This window comes from Cheilinus undulatus, linkage group 6 (assembly GCF_018320785.1).
Source record: "Cheilinus undulatus linkage group 6, ASM1832078v1, whole genome shotgun sequence".
NCBI lineage: Eukaryota > Metazoa > Chordata > Actinopteri > Labriformes > Labridae > Cheilinus > Cheilinus undulatus.
In genome coordinates, this window is record NC_054870.1 from 17155492 (window position 1) to 17171373 (window position 15882).

Genomic DNA, 15882 nt, shown 5'->3' on the forward strand with positions numbered 1-15882 from the left:
GCTGTTCATGTAGCCGCCTAGCTATCTAGCACTCTGTGGCCTAACACTGGCAAAAAAAAAAAAAAAAGCCATCAACACAGGGACATCAGAAAGCTATGCCCAGTTCACCTCATCACCAAAAACATGTGGAAACTTCTGCTTCTTAAAAGAACCACTCAACAACTTCCAGTCGTTTCACACGCTTTATCTAGAACTGCAGCAAGACTTCTTACAGGCTGTGACTGGCACATTAACATGTTGCATCAGGAGAAACACTGGAAGAGAACTGGAATATTTCATTCAACTCTAGAATTTGTCTATGCTTGTATCTCTCTCTCTCAGTGGTAATTCACTAGAAGTTCATTCAACTTATTCATAATGTTCGCACAATTTCTTTTTCAAAAAAGGTCAAAGAACTCAAACAGCACAAGACACAATCATCCTATTGAAATTAAATTTCAGTGTGAACCTGATATGGTCATAGCTTGGGCGGTTCTCAGTTCATGTCGTTTTTTTGTTTTCATGTTGACTAGTGCAATCTGCAATCTAATTCAGAGGCTGCTGAGTTACGACAGCCATTCATAACAATTTCAAGCCAATGAAAGGAAGCTATTCAAACAGAACCAGAGCTGGACCGAGTTTGGCTGGACCGGGCTAAGTTCTGGGGAAGGGGATGGCGAGAGCAACAAAAACCTGTTATGTGAAGAATAAAACAGATAAAAAAAACGGAACACTGATCGAGTTAAACGTCTTGTGTTGTCAACTAAGCCCTGGATTTGGGAAAACACCACCAAATTAGCCAGATCAACACTCCGGCTGTGTTTGTTGTCATTCCGGAGCCAGTTATGCCTGCTGCTGCCTCGCTGTAACCCCACTGTGGTGACACCTATCTCTGCATTAAACAAATGCTGTGAGGTCCTGACCTCTCCATGTTTGGATTCACAGGCTGGGAGCCCAGACAGCCGCACTGTGCTGCGACGCACGTATCAACACAAACCTCAATACAGGAATGCAGCAGAAGCCTGCTTGACTCGGACGGCAGGACCCTGTGTGTGTGTTCAATGTTGTATCTGTTTCTGTCTCTGACACACACACACAGATCAGACACGCCGACAAGACTGCAGGCTCTGGATACTCTCATTACTTAGATGATTTTACTTTTCTTGACCATGTTTTACAACCATTTGTGAAAATTTCCTTGCCTTATGTGCCTGTGTAAATCTAAGTGGTTATTAATGTGTGTTAACCATCAGTCAAATATCATTGCCTTGTTTAAAGTATTTATTGATTGTCATTGATTGTGTTCTGCTATGATGGCTGCCGCTGCTGTGAGGTTCTCCTGCAGTTTCACTGCACCCGGGAACACCTAGCTATTGTAGCCAACAAGGAAGAATACGTTGCACCACTAAAAACACATGTTGGAGAAACAAGCAGCAAATTCAGACACCTTTCCAGCAAAACTGAATTATTCTGCTAATAAAAAAAAGAAGAAAAAGAAACCAATAAATGAACTGAAAATACACTGCGAATAAATCAAATTTTCATGTCCAAAGACAAACCAAGCTATAAAATGTCAGCAACAGAAAAAAGTTGCATATGGAGTCATTCAAACAAAAGTGCTCCGGGACTTTAGGGGATACAAAGTAAAGGTAGAGTTAGATCAAACATATTTTGTTTAAAGGAAAAGACTTATGAACTCTGCACAGAAAGGCTTAGTTGACACGCCAGCTAGACCATTTCACATACCCATTGCATGCAACATACACTGTGTGGACAAAAGTAATTGGCCTGACCTGTTAGATACTGAATTCAGGTGTTTTAACCAGGCCTGTTTCCACAGGTGTATAAAATCAATCACCTACCCATGCAGTCTCTAGTTGCAAACATTTATCATATAAACTGGGTCGTTCTGAAGAGCTCAGTGACTTCAAGCCTACTTTGGTGGATGCCACCTTTGTAATAAGACAGTTTGTAAGTTTCATCCCTGCTGGACATTTCCCAGTCAACTATAAGGTGATAGTATTAGTGTTGAGAGAATTGACATTCTAGTTTTATTGAATTATTTACCTGGAGCTGAAATATATGTATAATAATTTAGTAATCCCTTTATTGAAGCTTGTTGAACATTTATCCTAGGCTGATTAATTACATATCAGCAAAAACTGCTCTAGCAATGGTTAGGTTTATTTTTTGTGTGTGGTATCAATGTTTCTTGTTCTATGAGGGTGTGGAAGGTTACGGAAAGGTTATCGCATCTATCGAATAGAAAGAACTTGTGAAACAAAGAAGTGTGAAGATCTTCAGCACGAGGCCTCTTATGTAAACACGATACAGCTCAACAGAAAAGAGTCGAGGTGAAACCCAGGGGACCTTTTGGTGAAAATTTCTCTTCCAGTAAACTATGGCAGTGTTGACTTTGACAGATATTTTTAATTTTAGTCTGGTTCTTAGTCTTTAAAATAATTGTCTTTTAGTTTTAGTCATGTTTTAGTTTAGTCTAGTTGTAATCTAGAGAGAGATCAAAAACATTTTAGTCTAGTTTTAGTCCATAAAAAGTCCTCACATTTTAGTCTTTACTTTTAGTACAAGCATTTATTCTCTTGTCTGAATCTGGTAACAAACCATGATAATGTGTTCTATACAACCTGCCAAACCTGGGGTCCCTGCTTTCTACAGCAGAGAGACAGAGGAGATACAGATGCACTGTATTTTGACAGATTTACCCACAGTGGAGAAATATCATGGATTCTGAATGTCTGATAAAAACTAAATTATATTTTTGTCAAGTTTTAGTCATCTTGACAAAAAACAACTTACTTTTTACAGTTTTAGTCATCAAAGATCCAGTTTTGGTAAGTCTTAGTCTTGTCTTTCTCATGGAAATAGAGATAGAAAAATTTTAGCCATAGTTTCAGTCAACGAAATTAACACTGACCTATGGTGACCTTTCAATTCTTATGAGTCCTTAAAGTTAGATTCTACCAGATACAAGGAGAACATTCCCTGCCTGACTGTACTGTGCAAACTATAAAGGTTGGTGGAGGAGGGATAATGGTATGGGGCTGTTTTTCAGGGTTTTTTTTATCTCCACCGAAGGCCAACCCTTGTGCTTCAGCATACCAAGACATTTTGGACAATGAAATGCTTCCAACTTTGTGGCAACACTTTGAGGAAGGCCCTTTTCTATTCCAACATGACTGTGCCCCAATGCACAAAGGAAGGACTATAAAAACAACCCTAACCCTACCCTCTCATACAACATCAGTGCCTGAATTCGTACATGCTCTATAGAATGATTTGGCACAAATTCCTACAGAAACACTCATCATCTTGTAGAAAGCTCTCCAAGAAGAGTTAAGGCAGCAACAGGGGACTGAATCCATATCAAAGTACATGTATTTGAATACAATGTTGTTGTTGGTGTAATGGTCAGGCATTAGAAAAGTTGTCCATATAGTGTATTTCACATCTATTGTTTGCTCTTCTTTAGATAAAGAAATGCTGTCCAGTTCTGATATTACTACATCTGAGCTAATCACTTCACTGGTGGTCGCCATCGTTCACGGGGTTGCAGTACAACTAAGCTATGCTCGTAGCTACCACCTCATTATTCTTAAACAAAACAGTCTGGTAATTTGACAGACTGGAACGTATCAGATTAGAACTTTGCAAGATGGATCTTCCTGATGACAGACACGGAATCTGGCTGATCCATCAATTCTGCAGGGTTACAGAAGGTTACAAAAAGGCCCTTTTTGACTAAAATTTCCTACCTGGAACCTTCTTAATATGAACCAACAGCACTAACACATTCACCACAGAGTATATATTCCACCATTTAGTCTCGTAGGGAAGCCTGTATAACACAAGCCTTTGTACAAATGTCCAAGGGTGGGACAAGGACCCTGAGGGTTTATCTTCAAAGTTTGCACACATGCACTCTGACTCAAGGATGAACTGATTACATTTTGAAAGTCGACAGCCAAGGTCACCTGGCCTTATGTTCAGTTCTTGCATTTAACATTTCTACATATTACCCTACCACAGAAAACACCATAACACCAAACAACATTTGTGCAAATTTATTAAAACAGAGACTATCACACTGACATAAGTAGTTAGACACTTTTGGCAACAACACTTGAAATTTAGCTCAGGTTCCTCCTATATCTCTGAATTGTTGATTCTACATGGGAAACAAAAAGGAACTGTCCTGGAATTCACAGTGTTCATGCAACATGAAGTGCAGAAGTGGAGCTTGGTTGCTCTTTGAAATCCAGCTGATGGTAAATTGTTATTGACTGTTTTAAAAATCTATCAAGGTAAAAAGCCCTTGACAGGCTCTTCTTCATGCATAACAAGTCAAGTTTGGATTAGCATCCAGAATAAAATTTGGTGACAGTACTACTGAAAACAAGGGGATGTTGCACTAACAACAGTAATCTCATCTGGGCTATAACTTGCTTATGTTTCAACACCCCTGTATATCTGTACAGTTGAAAAAAACAAACCCTTTTTTCTTGGTTCTAAATAGATACAAATTTTCTTCACAGAACAAAACTCATTTTGTAAAACATGCAGCATGTATTTTCATTTCTGTGACCTTTTATTATAATTCTATCATGAAATACAGAAAGCCAAAAATACAAAAGCAGCAAAGTTGTACAATGAAAATGGAGATAGTTATTAATTTTGCAGCAACAACAATCTTTAAGCATTTATTTTCTCCCATGTGAATGAGCATGAGCCCCAATTCCACTGCCTGGTACGGTCATCAAATATCAAATGTTGTACTGGAGCAGTGGTGTGATATGGCTTCCAAACAAATAGATACATATCTGATTCGTGTCAATGACCCATAGACTGGTTTCAATGACAACCATTTTCAGCTTGTGAGATAGATTAATTTAGAAAAATATTGATAGCAAATAGGACTGCTTTACTGTAAAAAAAAAAGATCTGTTTGTGCAGGACTGATGATTGTTTTTCACCAGTCAGTGGTCCACTTTGCTGATTTAACTTAACTTTTTCAAATCACTGGCTTTGGTGAGGCTGAGGTTTTGACATTGATAACTAAAGCCAAAATGTCAGGTTTTACTTATGGGAGCTTTGTTTATTTACATGTGATGGATGAGAAGTACAAGTACTTGGGACCTCTGGTAATTTGAAACAATCATACAGGACGTCTGTGATTTTTTTTTTTCTGTGTGGAACAGCATCCTAGTAATCTAGGTTGGTCATTATGTTTTTTTATGGTCCATGCTGCTTTTTTCGTGATTGAAGGAAAAGGAGGCTGCATAGGACACTGAATATGAATATATATATCGACATATCAAACTCCGACATCAAGGGGTGATTTATAAATCAGATGCCCCTGGGTAATACTAGTTCTGTGTAAATAGTCCCTCAGAGAGAGGAAGAGAGGAAGCATTCACTTCACAGATCCATCCATGCTTCACATCACAGCTCACAGCTTCCCATCCTTTCTTCTCTTTGGCAGAAATCACACAGTGATGGTCATTCGCAGGTTCCTTCATCCCATAACTGAAAATATAAACAACATCAAGGTTTGATCTTAACATTATGTATGATAAATGGTTTTAACACAACCTACCCTTCAGTCAGGTGATCTCCGTTGACCCACTTCCAGATGCCCCCTTCCGTTTTCAGACCGATCCAGAAGCCGCTGTCCCCAGAACTAGTCAGACCACTTTTATAGATGAACTCCTGATAATAACAAGAAAAAGGTTGAATATTCTTTAGTAGTAAACTACAGCTTAACTTGTTTTACACTTGTTTCAGCAGTTGCACAAGTATTACCAAGCATACATTCTAAAAAAGCTTTCACTCTGTAGAGGATGGTCACATACACAGCTCTTGTTGTTTTAACACATTTATAAAAAGGCTGTTAAAAGAAGGAGTAAAAGCAACAGCACTTAAAGTAGAAAAAGGAACTGTTTCTCACAGAACTTAAAACCATAACTAGAAATATATTTGAAAAGTTGTACAAATCTGTAGTTGTACTTTTTTATTGATCAGTCAAAAAACAAAGTTGCATACCCCAAACCTCTATCAAAGACAGTCTCTATAAAACAGGACATACATGTTCAGTTTATTGAATTTTGACATGTTTATTGAATGGCGGTGAAAAAGAAGGCGTGAAAACAAAATTGCAAAACATGGGAAGAATGTGTTCACATATGCAGCAGGGTGGGAAATTAGCAACCACCACAATAATGTAAATGCAGGTACATCTGAGCAGTGTAAGGGGCCGTCCATACAGAGACAAGTTTAGGAGTATCCGCAAGATACACATACCTGGTTTGGCAAATGTCAGCTGGATTCTTGTTTGGTTGCTTGAAATATCAGATTTGACAGTTTGTCAAGACATCTTGACAAAAGTGAAAAAAAACTCTTGTATGTGGTTTCTTAGTTTATGGTGTACATTGTTTGGTACAAGTAAAGTAAAGAAAGAAATAACTGTTGTAAAGTCAGAACTGATGTGCAGCAATGTATATCAAATAAATTTTTAAAATTAGAAATAGAAAAAAAATGGAATTGCAGGAACTTTAAAATGATCAATGTTTGTCGGTCTGCACATTTTATGTTGAGAGGCCTTTTCAAGTTTGAAAGGAAGCTCTTTAAAGGAGGACTAAAAAGCAGAAGTTTGGTTTCTTCTTTACACTTTTTTTTTTTTTAAAGTGAAATGAGACAAGGAGCCGTGGTGGACTTATTTTATATCACTGTGTCTGCAGTGGCTAAACCAAAATTTACTAAAAGGGACAATAAAGCCCAAGATCAGTTATACACTAACTATGGACCTCAACCTATTGCAAATAAAGCATGCATGCTGCCACCCCTAAAGTAATTTATAGTATAGGTGATTCAAACAATTTACATTTTACTCTAGGTACTAGAGGAGTGTGTGTTTCTTTTTTAAAGAACCTTGAATAACAGATCTAATACCACCAACACAACCCAACTTACTTCACCCATGTAACAAAACTAAAGTAATCTGGATACTTATTTTGAGACCAACCCAAGCAGCAACATCCAGTGTTGAAGACCATACCAAAGCACCATGGCAAAAATCTGCAGTTCCTCTAGTTCCCTCTTATGGAACTGGAGGATGGTTTCTGAAGAGGAGTTTTGAAGCCCACTGATGGCGATTACCATATTGGAAATGCTAAACTTGCAGAGCAGACAGATTGACCAGCTCCAATCTGAATCTATTGTGCCTGGTCTGAGAACAGCCCTGACCAATCAGCATCATCATTTAAGTAAACAGGGTGATAGCTACAGGTGGGTTTAGTCGGATTTGTTGCCAGTAGCAATGGCTGCAGCCACTGTAGCAGTTCGGTCAAATGTAGCTGTAGTGTAGCAGCAGTTTTGTCAGAACAGCAATGAAAGCTTTTCATGACAGAAAAGATGTTTTTGCTCTTCTCTCAACCTCATTCAGCATGAGTTTGCAATAGTCACGAGTGGGGTTTAAGACTATATACTGTATAAGACTTTATCACCAATGTTTGTCTGAGTGTGCCATACCTGTTCCTCTGGACTTTCTATAACAACCAAATCTGCTTCCTTTCCTCTGCAATCATCTTGAGCTTCCTCCCAGTTTCTCTGATCAGGAGACTCTGCAGGACTGATCACATAACAGCTGGACAAGAAGTGAAGCCAACCTGCTGGGCATGGTTCAGTTTGTCTCTCTGTAAAAACAGAAACCGACCAATCAGTGCATGATTACTGTATTTTGGCATCATTACTGATAACAGAAATGAAAAGAGATGTTTAAATACTTTTTCTGTAAAACCACGGATAAGGACTAGTGCTGTAATCTTCAGTCCTCCATCTTCCTCCTGTAAATGTTTGGTTGGTTGTGTATTCATGTGTCACCCAAGGTGGATTTTGTGTTGCTGAAATAGCTGAAGTAGCCTTCTTCAGATATGTGTTACTTTCACTTAGCCGCTGTATTTCTTTCTTCAGATGCTCTTCTCTGTCTTTCAGCCTCTGGTTTTCTCCAGTCAGTCGCTGGTTTTCCTTTGCCAGGTGTTCGCTACTGTCATTTAGCTGACGTCTTTCTTTCTCCAGGTTCTTGATACTTTCATTCAGCCTCTGGTTTTCTGTACGGAGGTTGCTGATGTCGTTCTCTAAAGCAGTACTGGCTTGGTCCAGTTTTTCTACCTGGTCTCTGAGTCTGCTGTTATTCTTCTCCAAGTTTACGTTGTCTAAGGTGAGTTTATCAGTGACGTGTTTGCAGTGTTGAATGACTTCCTCTGAGCCTCTCATTTGATCGTTTAGCTTAGCAGCAATAGCCGCTGTAACTGGAAAACAAAACACGTTATTGTTGGTCAGTTTAAAAAAAATAAAAACATTTAAAATCAAATTATTCATTTAAAAAAACACAGGAAACACTTTACATGTGCTGAGACAAATTAACAAGTTGTACAAAACTTTTACAATTTCTGAAACAATTTAACAAATGATGGTATTCTACGGAAAAGGAATGTACCAAATGCAAGACGAGACCCAAATTTCAAGTTTTGTAAAAGTGTTTCAGATTTTGCAATTTTGTGTCCAATTTTGTAAATTGATTTAAAGCATCAAGTACATTTGCACAAGGGCCAGATTTTCAAACCAAATTAAACCAAATTAAGTACATGTTATGATTTAATTAACATGTTATTATATTAGTATTTTTTCTGTTTTGGCATTAACAGTGAGATCTGTCCCTTTTCTCTATAACGCAGCAGGCCACAAGGAGACAGGCCTGCCCACAGAATTGGGGAGGGTCCCTGAAAATCCCAGAGAATGGGTCCTCCCCAGGTGGGATTTAGCACAAATATCAATTCATATTTTATACTTTTTAACCCCTTTTCCCTACTTTGTATGGCAATTTCTGCTCCATTTTTTGCCAATCTTGACCCATTTTTGATCATTTTTGCCACATTCCTGCCAATTATTGCCCCTGTGTGCCACTCTTAAAAACCTTCTCAGGACTTTGCCAGGCTATTTCTGCTAGTTTTTGCCACTTTCAACCCATTTTAAACTTTTTTTGTCCTTTCTGTCTTCTTTTACCTATTCTTGCAACATTTTAACCTCATTTCACCGCGTTTCCTGCTAATTTTTGTCCCTTTGTGCCACTCCACAAGCAATTTAGCCACTCTCTAACCCCTTTTCACCACTTTATCTGGCCATTTTTGCAACATTTCCAACATGCGTCACCCAGTTTTTTAAAATATATTTTAAAATATTACTAAGATTGCTGACAGGTGATTTTCTGTAAAAACAGATCAAATGTGAAGTTATTCTAAAACTATGTCAATATGAATTGTTTTTGGGGTGATTTTAACAGCTGCAGACATTTAAAGCCAAAAGATACCCTTAAAACCACAACATGTTATTTTCCTCAATTTCTGAATTTTAAAGATCTTCTGGGGGCCGGGCAGGAAGCTTTAGGGGGGCACCAGTTGATGATCAGTGGTCAAAAGTTTTGTGAAAGTGTTTCAGATTTTGCAATGTTGAATCAGACTTTGTAAATCTGTTTCAAATTTTGAAAAAGGGTTTCAGACTTTGTAATTTTGTATATGACTGTGTAAATTTGTTCCAACTTTTGTAAAAGTGTTTCTGATTTTGCAATTTTGTATTGACTTTATAAATTTGTTTCTAGTTTTGTAAAGTATTTCAGACTTTTGTCATTTTGTACTAGACTTTTAAATCTGTTTCAAGTTTTGTAAAGTGTTTTAGACTTTGCAAGTTAGAATTGCTCTTTGTAAATTAATTTAAAGTGTTACAGACTTTGCCATCTCGTATCAGTCTTTTAGGATTGTTAAAGTTTTGTAGAAGTGTTTTAGACTTTGTAATTTCTTAGCCTTTGAACATTTGTTTCTATTTTTTCAAGTGTTCAGGCTTTATTTTGTAACAAACTATTTAAATCTGTTTCAACCTTTGTTAAAGTGTTTCAGACTTTGTAATTATTTCACTTCAATGCCACTGTACATGTGATATTGTACAATTCACATTTCAAACCAGTCTATTAGTTCATTTAAAAGGTTTACAATCTTTTATACCAGTCTGTTTGGAGCTACTTCTCACTCCTGGCAAAAGTTACAACCCCGTTTATTTATTTATGTAAACAAAAAAAAGAGGCAAAAGCTGGAGCGCTTCTGGTGTGCTTCAAGCCACTGGTGCTCATGGAAGGGAAAGATTCATGGGAGGAATGAAAAACTTATGAACAAAAAACAGTGGCAAAATGATCCAGGTTCAGACACTCAAGATCTTTTGAAAAATGTGAAAAGGTCTGTAATTCATAGGGCTAGAAACATCAAAAATGTTCTAACACATACCAGCTTGCACCTTCTTTAAGGTGTAGACTAATGTAGATGAATATTTGAAAAGGGCTAACATCTTTGACAACCTTGAAACATACACTAAATTACCATATCATGTCTATTTGCTATTAAAAAAAAACTGCAAAACATACACCAACAACTTCACAAAAGTTGTACAACCATATTTTCTCCAATAATATTAACAGACTCTTTATAATGATTGGTTTGTACTCACAGTGAATACGGAGGGCCATGATAAACAGCAGTATCCCCCAGCAAACTGCAACTTTTATAAGAAGCTGATGATGAGTCGTCAGTCTTTTATAAAAGTTGCGGTATGTTGTCTTATCTGAGGGGAAAAAAGAATTTAATTTGATTTTTGTCCAGAGACTAAATGCATTATATTTGCCGGAAAAAGTGATATGTTCACTGGAATTGGATTTCGAGTGTTAAATATATTTTATCCATAATGTACCTGATGTCGTCGGTATTTCGTGGACAGTGCAAACTGCTGAATTCTCATAGATACGTTCTTCCTCTTCAACTTCCACTGAGAACGTTTCAAATACAAATATATGAACATTTATTTATAGTTTTCACTGTTGCAAAAACACTGAAACACCATTTTCTGAACCAAATTATATATTCCAGTTGGCAAAATGCTTTTATCCATCCGTTTTCTATACTGCTTGTCCCCTTCAGGGTTGCGAGGGGCCTACCCCAGCTGTCACTGGACGAGGTTGCCAGTCAGTCACAGGGCTGACATATAGAGGCAAACAACCAGGCACACTCACCTTCGGTCAATTTAGAGTCACCGATTAACCTTTTTCAGAACCCTATACAAAATCTCTCTCTCTAAAACACATTTTAGACAGACATGCACTTGTGATGCATAATGATAATCACTGACGGCAGAAGTTAAAAAATAATTAAGCACATTCGTCACTGTTTGAACACAACCAGTCAAAACTGAAACCACTTGTGTCTAATATGTTGAACCAATGTTGGTCAGTTTAGAGAGAAAAAGTGAAAAAATAGTTGATTGATATGGTTTAGTTGATATGAAAGATGGATGGAGATGATCTGAGAGTCTGAGGAGAAGTGTGTGAGAGGTGGTAACTACGAGGAGGAGAAAAAAAGAGGGAAGATGGAGAGAAGGACCAACACCAAGAATTATCTAGGAATGTATAGTATCATTGGTATGATTATAATGTCAGCAGATGTGAAAATTTCTGCAGAACATGAACTGTAGGTCAAATCTGTGATTAAAATTCAATTAATTGCGCAGCTCTATCTACAATACTATAAAAAGGAAGTTTAAAAACTCCTCTTAAGTGTAATAGTATGTTACCTGTAGACACACGAACATGGGGACCGTCAAAGATAACCTTGGGCCCCAGGGATTTCATCTTCCTCTTGGTCGGTACAGACAGTCAGACACAGACAGAGTAACGATGCAAATGAGGATCTGTTCTTTAGATGGAGATTATATGCTGTGGGGGTTTTTTTTGTCTACTGCTTTTTAGGTTGTGAAGGTTGTTTGTGTTGTCTTAAGTAACATGATGCTGTGAAGCTGTGAAAAGAGTTTTCTCAGAAGTCCCTTATCAGTGAATCTGATTCACAGTTTCTTACCAGGCGACTGACAGTTTTTCACACAGAGGCTCGTCTCTTTATGGTTCACAGATTCAGCAGAAGTTAAAGTGAACTTAAAAAGAAATGTCACCAATACCCTACCTCTTCTTAACTTTTCTACCTTTGCATGCAGTGTTACTGAAGTTCTCATCCCTGACACCTACAATATATACTGATACACAAATTTCTTTAGTTATTGACATTTGGTATTTTTTCCAAAACTAATATTATGTGTTGCAAATCATTTTGGCAAAATGTGTTGGTATTTTGTCATTTGTCGATAAGTCTCATTGCTTTCTTTATTTTTGTCCCTTAGCGGGATATACTGAGCCATCCTTTACTAAGACAGAAAGAAAACCTGACCCTTGTTTCTTTGCATGAACTACATTTAAAGTGGCACACATAGATCTCAAAACTTCCAAAGATGTACACCCATGGCAGAAGCACAAAAATCAGAGTAAAATCAAAGTGAACGGCAAATCAACCAAAGAAAGAAAAAGTCATCTGTTGTTTATACAACAGTCTCATACTTACTATATCATTATATCACACAAATTTGCAATTCCCACATGTATTTGTTGCACTCATGTGATCATGTGATCTCTCTTCTCCAGGTTCTCATGGGTGTATGCCGTCAGTCAGCACAACACTGCAGGTGTGGAGTATGTGGATTTTGTGGGTTACACTCTATACACATTTTTCTGCGCTGTTTCTTTTATTTTCAAAGCCTCAAAAATGTTACATTGCTTGTTTGGTCATTTATTTACCACTAAAATACATTAAGGTATGCTGAATTAAACAGTTAACCTCACAGTTTGGTCCTTAGGCTTGGTTGGTTTCACGGTCAGAAATTCAATAGTCAAAATATCTAGCTAAAGAATATGCCAATTATTAGATAAATAGTGAATGAGTAGATATTATATTTGTGTTACCCAGAATATATGTTGCAAGAATCCTTAAATATGAACTCAAAGTAATCTTTTACAACATATTTTCCATGCAGTGCTGGGGTTGTTTGTCCACTCAGGTAGCTGGCGCATGGCTAATTAAGGTATGTGAACATTCATGAGATCAATGTGGATGACATCAAGCAAAGCCTATCTCCACTACTGAACTATACAGGTAAATTTTGGACAGAAAAAGGCATTTTTAATCTTGAGTTTTTCCTGGTTAAATTAAGCAGTATGGAAGGATTTTGAATTATTCATCACTTCAGGTAATAAAGAAGCTGAAACAAAGTAAACTGTAGACAGCTGAGCAGCTTAAACACTGATGCAGTAGCCAACGCCGAGCAGCATTTCTCCAAATGCATTTCCTCAAACATGAAGATGCTCTCCTTCTAGTCCTCTAGTGTGTGTTTAATACCAATATGACATAGCTAGAACAGTGGATATTAGTGGTTACCATGCAACAAGGTCTATTCTTTTAAGTGCAAACCACTAACACCAGAGTCACAGATCTGCCAACCACATTTGTCCACACCCACACCGAGGTCCAATCAGGCAGAATAAGTGGAAACACCTGTGTGGGTGGATGCTGCATGTGTCGGGGGCTTTAATACACATTCATGTACAGACAGACTTTAAACACTTCCACACATACTGTAGAGTCACTAATGCATGAGGACACAACAGCACAAACAGTCATAGAGGAGGCTTTAATGTGCTGTTAGCTGGGTGTGGTGCCCCGACAGAGTTCATGAATTAAGTGAACTCTTGAACTGTACTCTGGTATGTGGCAGACAGTCATTCAGACAACCAGTGAGTCGAACAGTGCAGGAAAGAATCTCTGTCTCAACAGGTCTGCTTATTAGTTCCAAAACCTTACTTTAACTTGGATAAAAATAAACATTTCAGCAGTCAGACACCATAGTATGAAAGAGTTAGGGGACTTTCGATGTCTTTCCTGCAGACATATTTTGAAAATTGCAGGAAATAATTGGAAGGAGTGTGCAAAGTTTTGCTTGGAATGAGACAAGTGCATCCTCCCGCACAGACCCAAGTCACTGACATGTCAGTCGTCACTGAAACAGCCAATAAATCTGTCAGTCAGTTGCCTGTCATGAGTTTGGCCTCTGCTGTCTCATTCCTTCTCTCTTGGCTTTTCTCCTCCCTCTGTTTCTACCCACTTCCTTTCCTGTCTTCTACATTTTCTCAAACTCACTGTTTTTTTTAACTCATGACACACTCAATGGTCATACTGGCTGTGTGTATTAAGAAGTTAAAGTACAATATGATCAAAATGCTGCTTTGTTATAAACTTTGGGTATTTTGGTCACCTTTTAGGTTTTAGGTTGTTGGCAAAACCGTGTGCCTAATGCTGACAGGCTCAGGAGAGCAGGGATGGGGGTCATCGACCTGACATTAGAACAACAGCAGCGCTTTAACAGGCACCTAGTGCTTTTCAGGGCTTGATCCAGCTCACTGCATACCCAGGACCTGGTGGGCTGATCCAGACCCAGGGGGCAACCAGGTGCATTGTGGAGGGGCAGGTGGGAGGATACCTGGAGAGATGGGGCATGGGCCTGGCACAAGCCTGGAGGATGGCCATCAGGAGGCCAGAGCAGCACAGGACCAAGGTTCATGCGGCAAAGTGCAAAACAGACATAATGCTCCCGTGCCTGACCTGAACTGAGAAACCCCCTATAAAAAGCATGTGTGAAGGGCAGGACTTTTGGTAAAATTTTAGAAGGTGATTGGACAAATGTACTGTCTGTCACATTCAATACAGACCAATCAGAGCGACAAGACAAAATGAGGAAGTTGGACATGTGCAGCTGTGGTTGAAATCCGAAGTCTACAGGCTGGCCCTGCTGTAATACATGAACGGTGGAGTTTCTTAGTGAAACTCTCAGAAATAGTTTCTTGCCCAAGCTGGTCAGGAGATGGGCATAAACATCTTCCCTGCCATGACAAGCTTTTAAGTTGGCTCTTCACTCTTATTTTAATAAGGAAATGTCCAGTTCTGATAAAATTATCCAACAGCAGTAGCCACTGGATACAATGGCAAACCAGACCCATAATGATAGCAAACTAATGCCGAAGCAGACTGGAGGAGGAGACGAAACATCTCCTCAATCATCAAAACCTTTCAGTGCTTTGTATTGCTTTTTATTTTACCGAGTTCCAAAAAAGCTGATATTAAACACTAGACTCATTATAATATTTATCAATTATGTGACATTTATAAACTAATCAAAAATACTTTGTTGATACATTAATTCCAGACATTCACATGATGCTCTGAACATTTTGGGGTGTACTATCTTGCTGAAAGACTGATGAGGTAAGGAGCAGACCTTCAAGTTGAACCAAAGCTGTCCTCTTGTCTCTCCCTGAAGATGTTCATGATATTCACCTGGTTGTGTCCCAGAAAGAGGATGGAACATGTGTCTAAAAACTGTAGAACAATTTAAGACAAAAGATCAAACCATGACTCATATCTCTAAGCCTCTGGCCCAAGGCCCTACCTACCACTGAGGTCACCAAGATCAGGACCTTGGTATTTTTGCAAAGATATCACAATGCCAAGAGCATGACATGTCCTCTGATAACAGCGACTGTCTGTATGTGGGTGTGGAATGAAACCAATGTTCGTGAATATGCAATCCTAGACAGACGTAGGCACGTCCATCACATAGTGAATCATCTGCATTACTGAGCTGTAAGTTGAATCAGCGTCCCACACTGACAACCCTCCTTTCTAAGGGATTCCTATGAGCTTTGAGGGTTTTTGATGAACATTGATCAGCTGCCATAACGTGATTGGGCTTACTGAAGCTTCAGGTACTGGAGGATATTAAACTCCACAATTTCATCTGTGAGGCCTGAGCAGACTATCAACTGGAGTATTTCATGATTTCTTGATCTCTTTTCGGTAAGAAAAAAACACTTTCTTTAAAGATACTGGATATAACGAATGACTCAGTGGATTGGTTTTA

At 38.4% G+C, this 15882-nt stretch overlaps 1 protein-coding gene across 2 annotated transcripts; it reads right to left on the bottom strand.

Moving 5' to 3' along the window:
• Positions 1-4328: 4328 nt before the first annotated feature.
• LOC121511491 (CD209 antigen-like) lies at positions 4329-11756 on the bottom strand. 2 transcript variants are annotated; one of them, XM_041790215.1, is made up of 7 exons: positions 11662-11756; positions 10786-10860; positions 10546-10659; positions 7779-8303; positions 7525-7688; positions 5594-5706; positions 4329-5523 (listed from the first exon to the last, which is right to left on the bottom strand). In XM_041790215.1, the coding sequence occupies exons 1-7, from the start codon at positions 11717-11719 to the stop codon at positions 5364-5366; spliced, it is 1209 nt and encodes a 402-aa protein (XP_041646149.1). In that variant the 5' UTR covers positions 11720-11756; the 3' UTR covers positions 4329-5363. The 2 variants fall into 2 exon arrangements, with proteins under 2 accessions (XP_041646149.1, XP_041646150.1); XM_041790216.1 differs by lacking the exons at positions 10546-10659; positions 10786-10860 and having other exon boundaries at positions 11662-11731.
• Positions 11757-15882: the final 4126 nt, after the last annotated feature.

Excerpts from the sequence above, each read along its gene's own strand:
- LOC121511491 (XM_041790215.1), bottom strand. The coding sequence starts at position 11,719 with ATGAAATCCCTGGGGCCCAAGGTTATCTTTGACGGTCCCCATGTTCGT. Across the intron at positions 10,660-10,785 it reads CGAAATACCGACGACATCAG|ATAAGACAACATACCGCAAC; the intron begins GTACATTATGGA and ends TTTTCCCCTCAG. Across the intron at positions 5,524-5,593 it reads GGAGATCACCTGACTGAAGG|TTATGGGATGAAGGAACCTG; the intron begins GTAGGTTGTGTT and ends TTATATTTTCAG.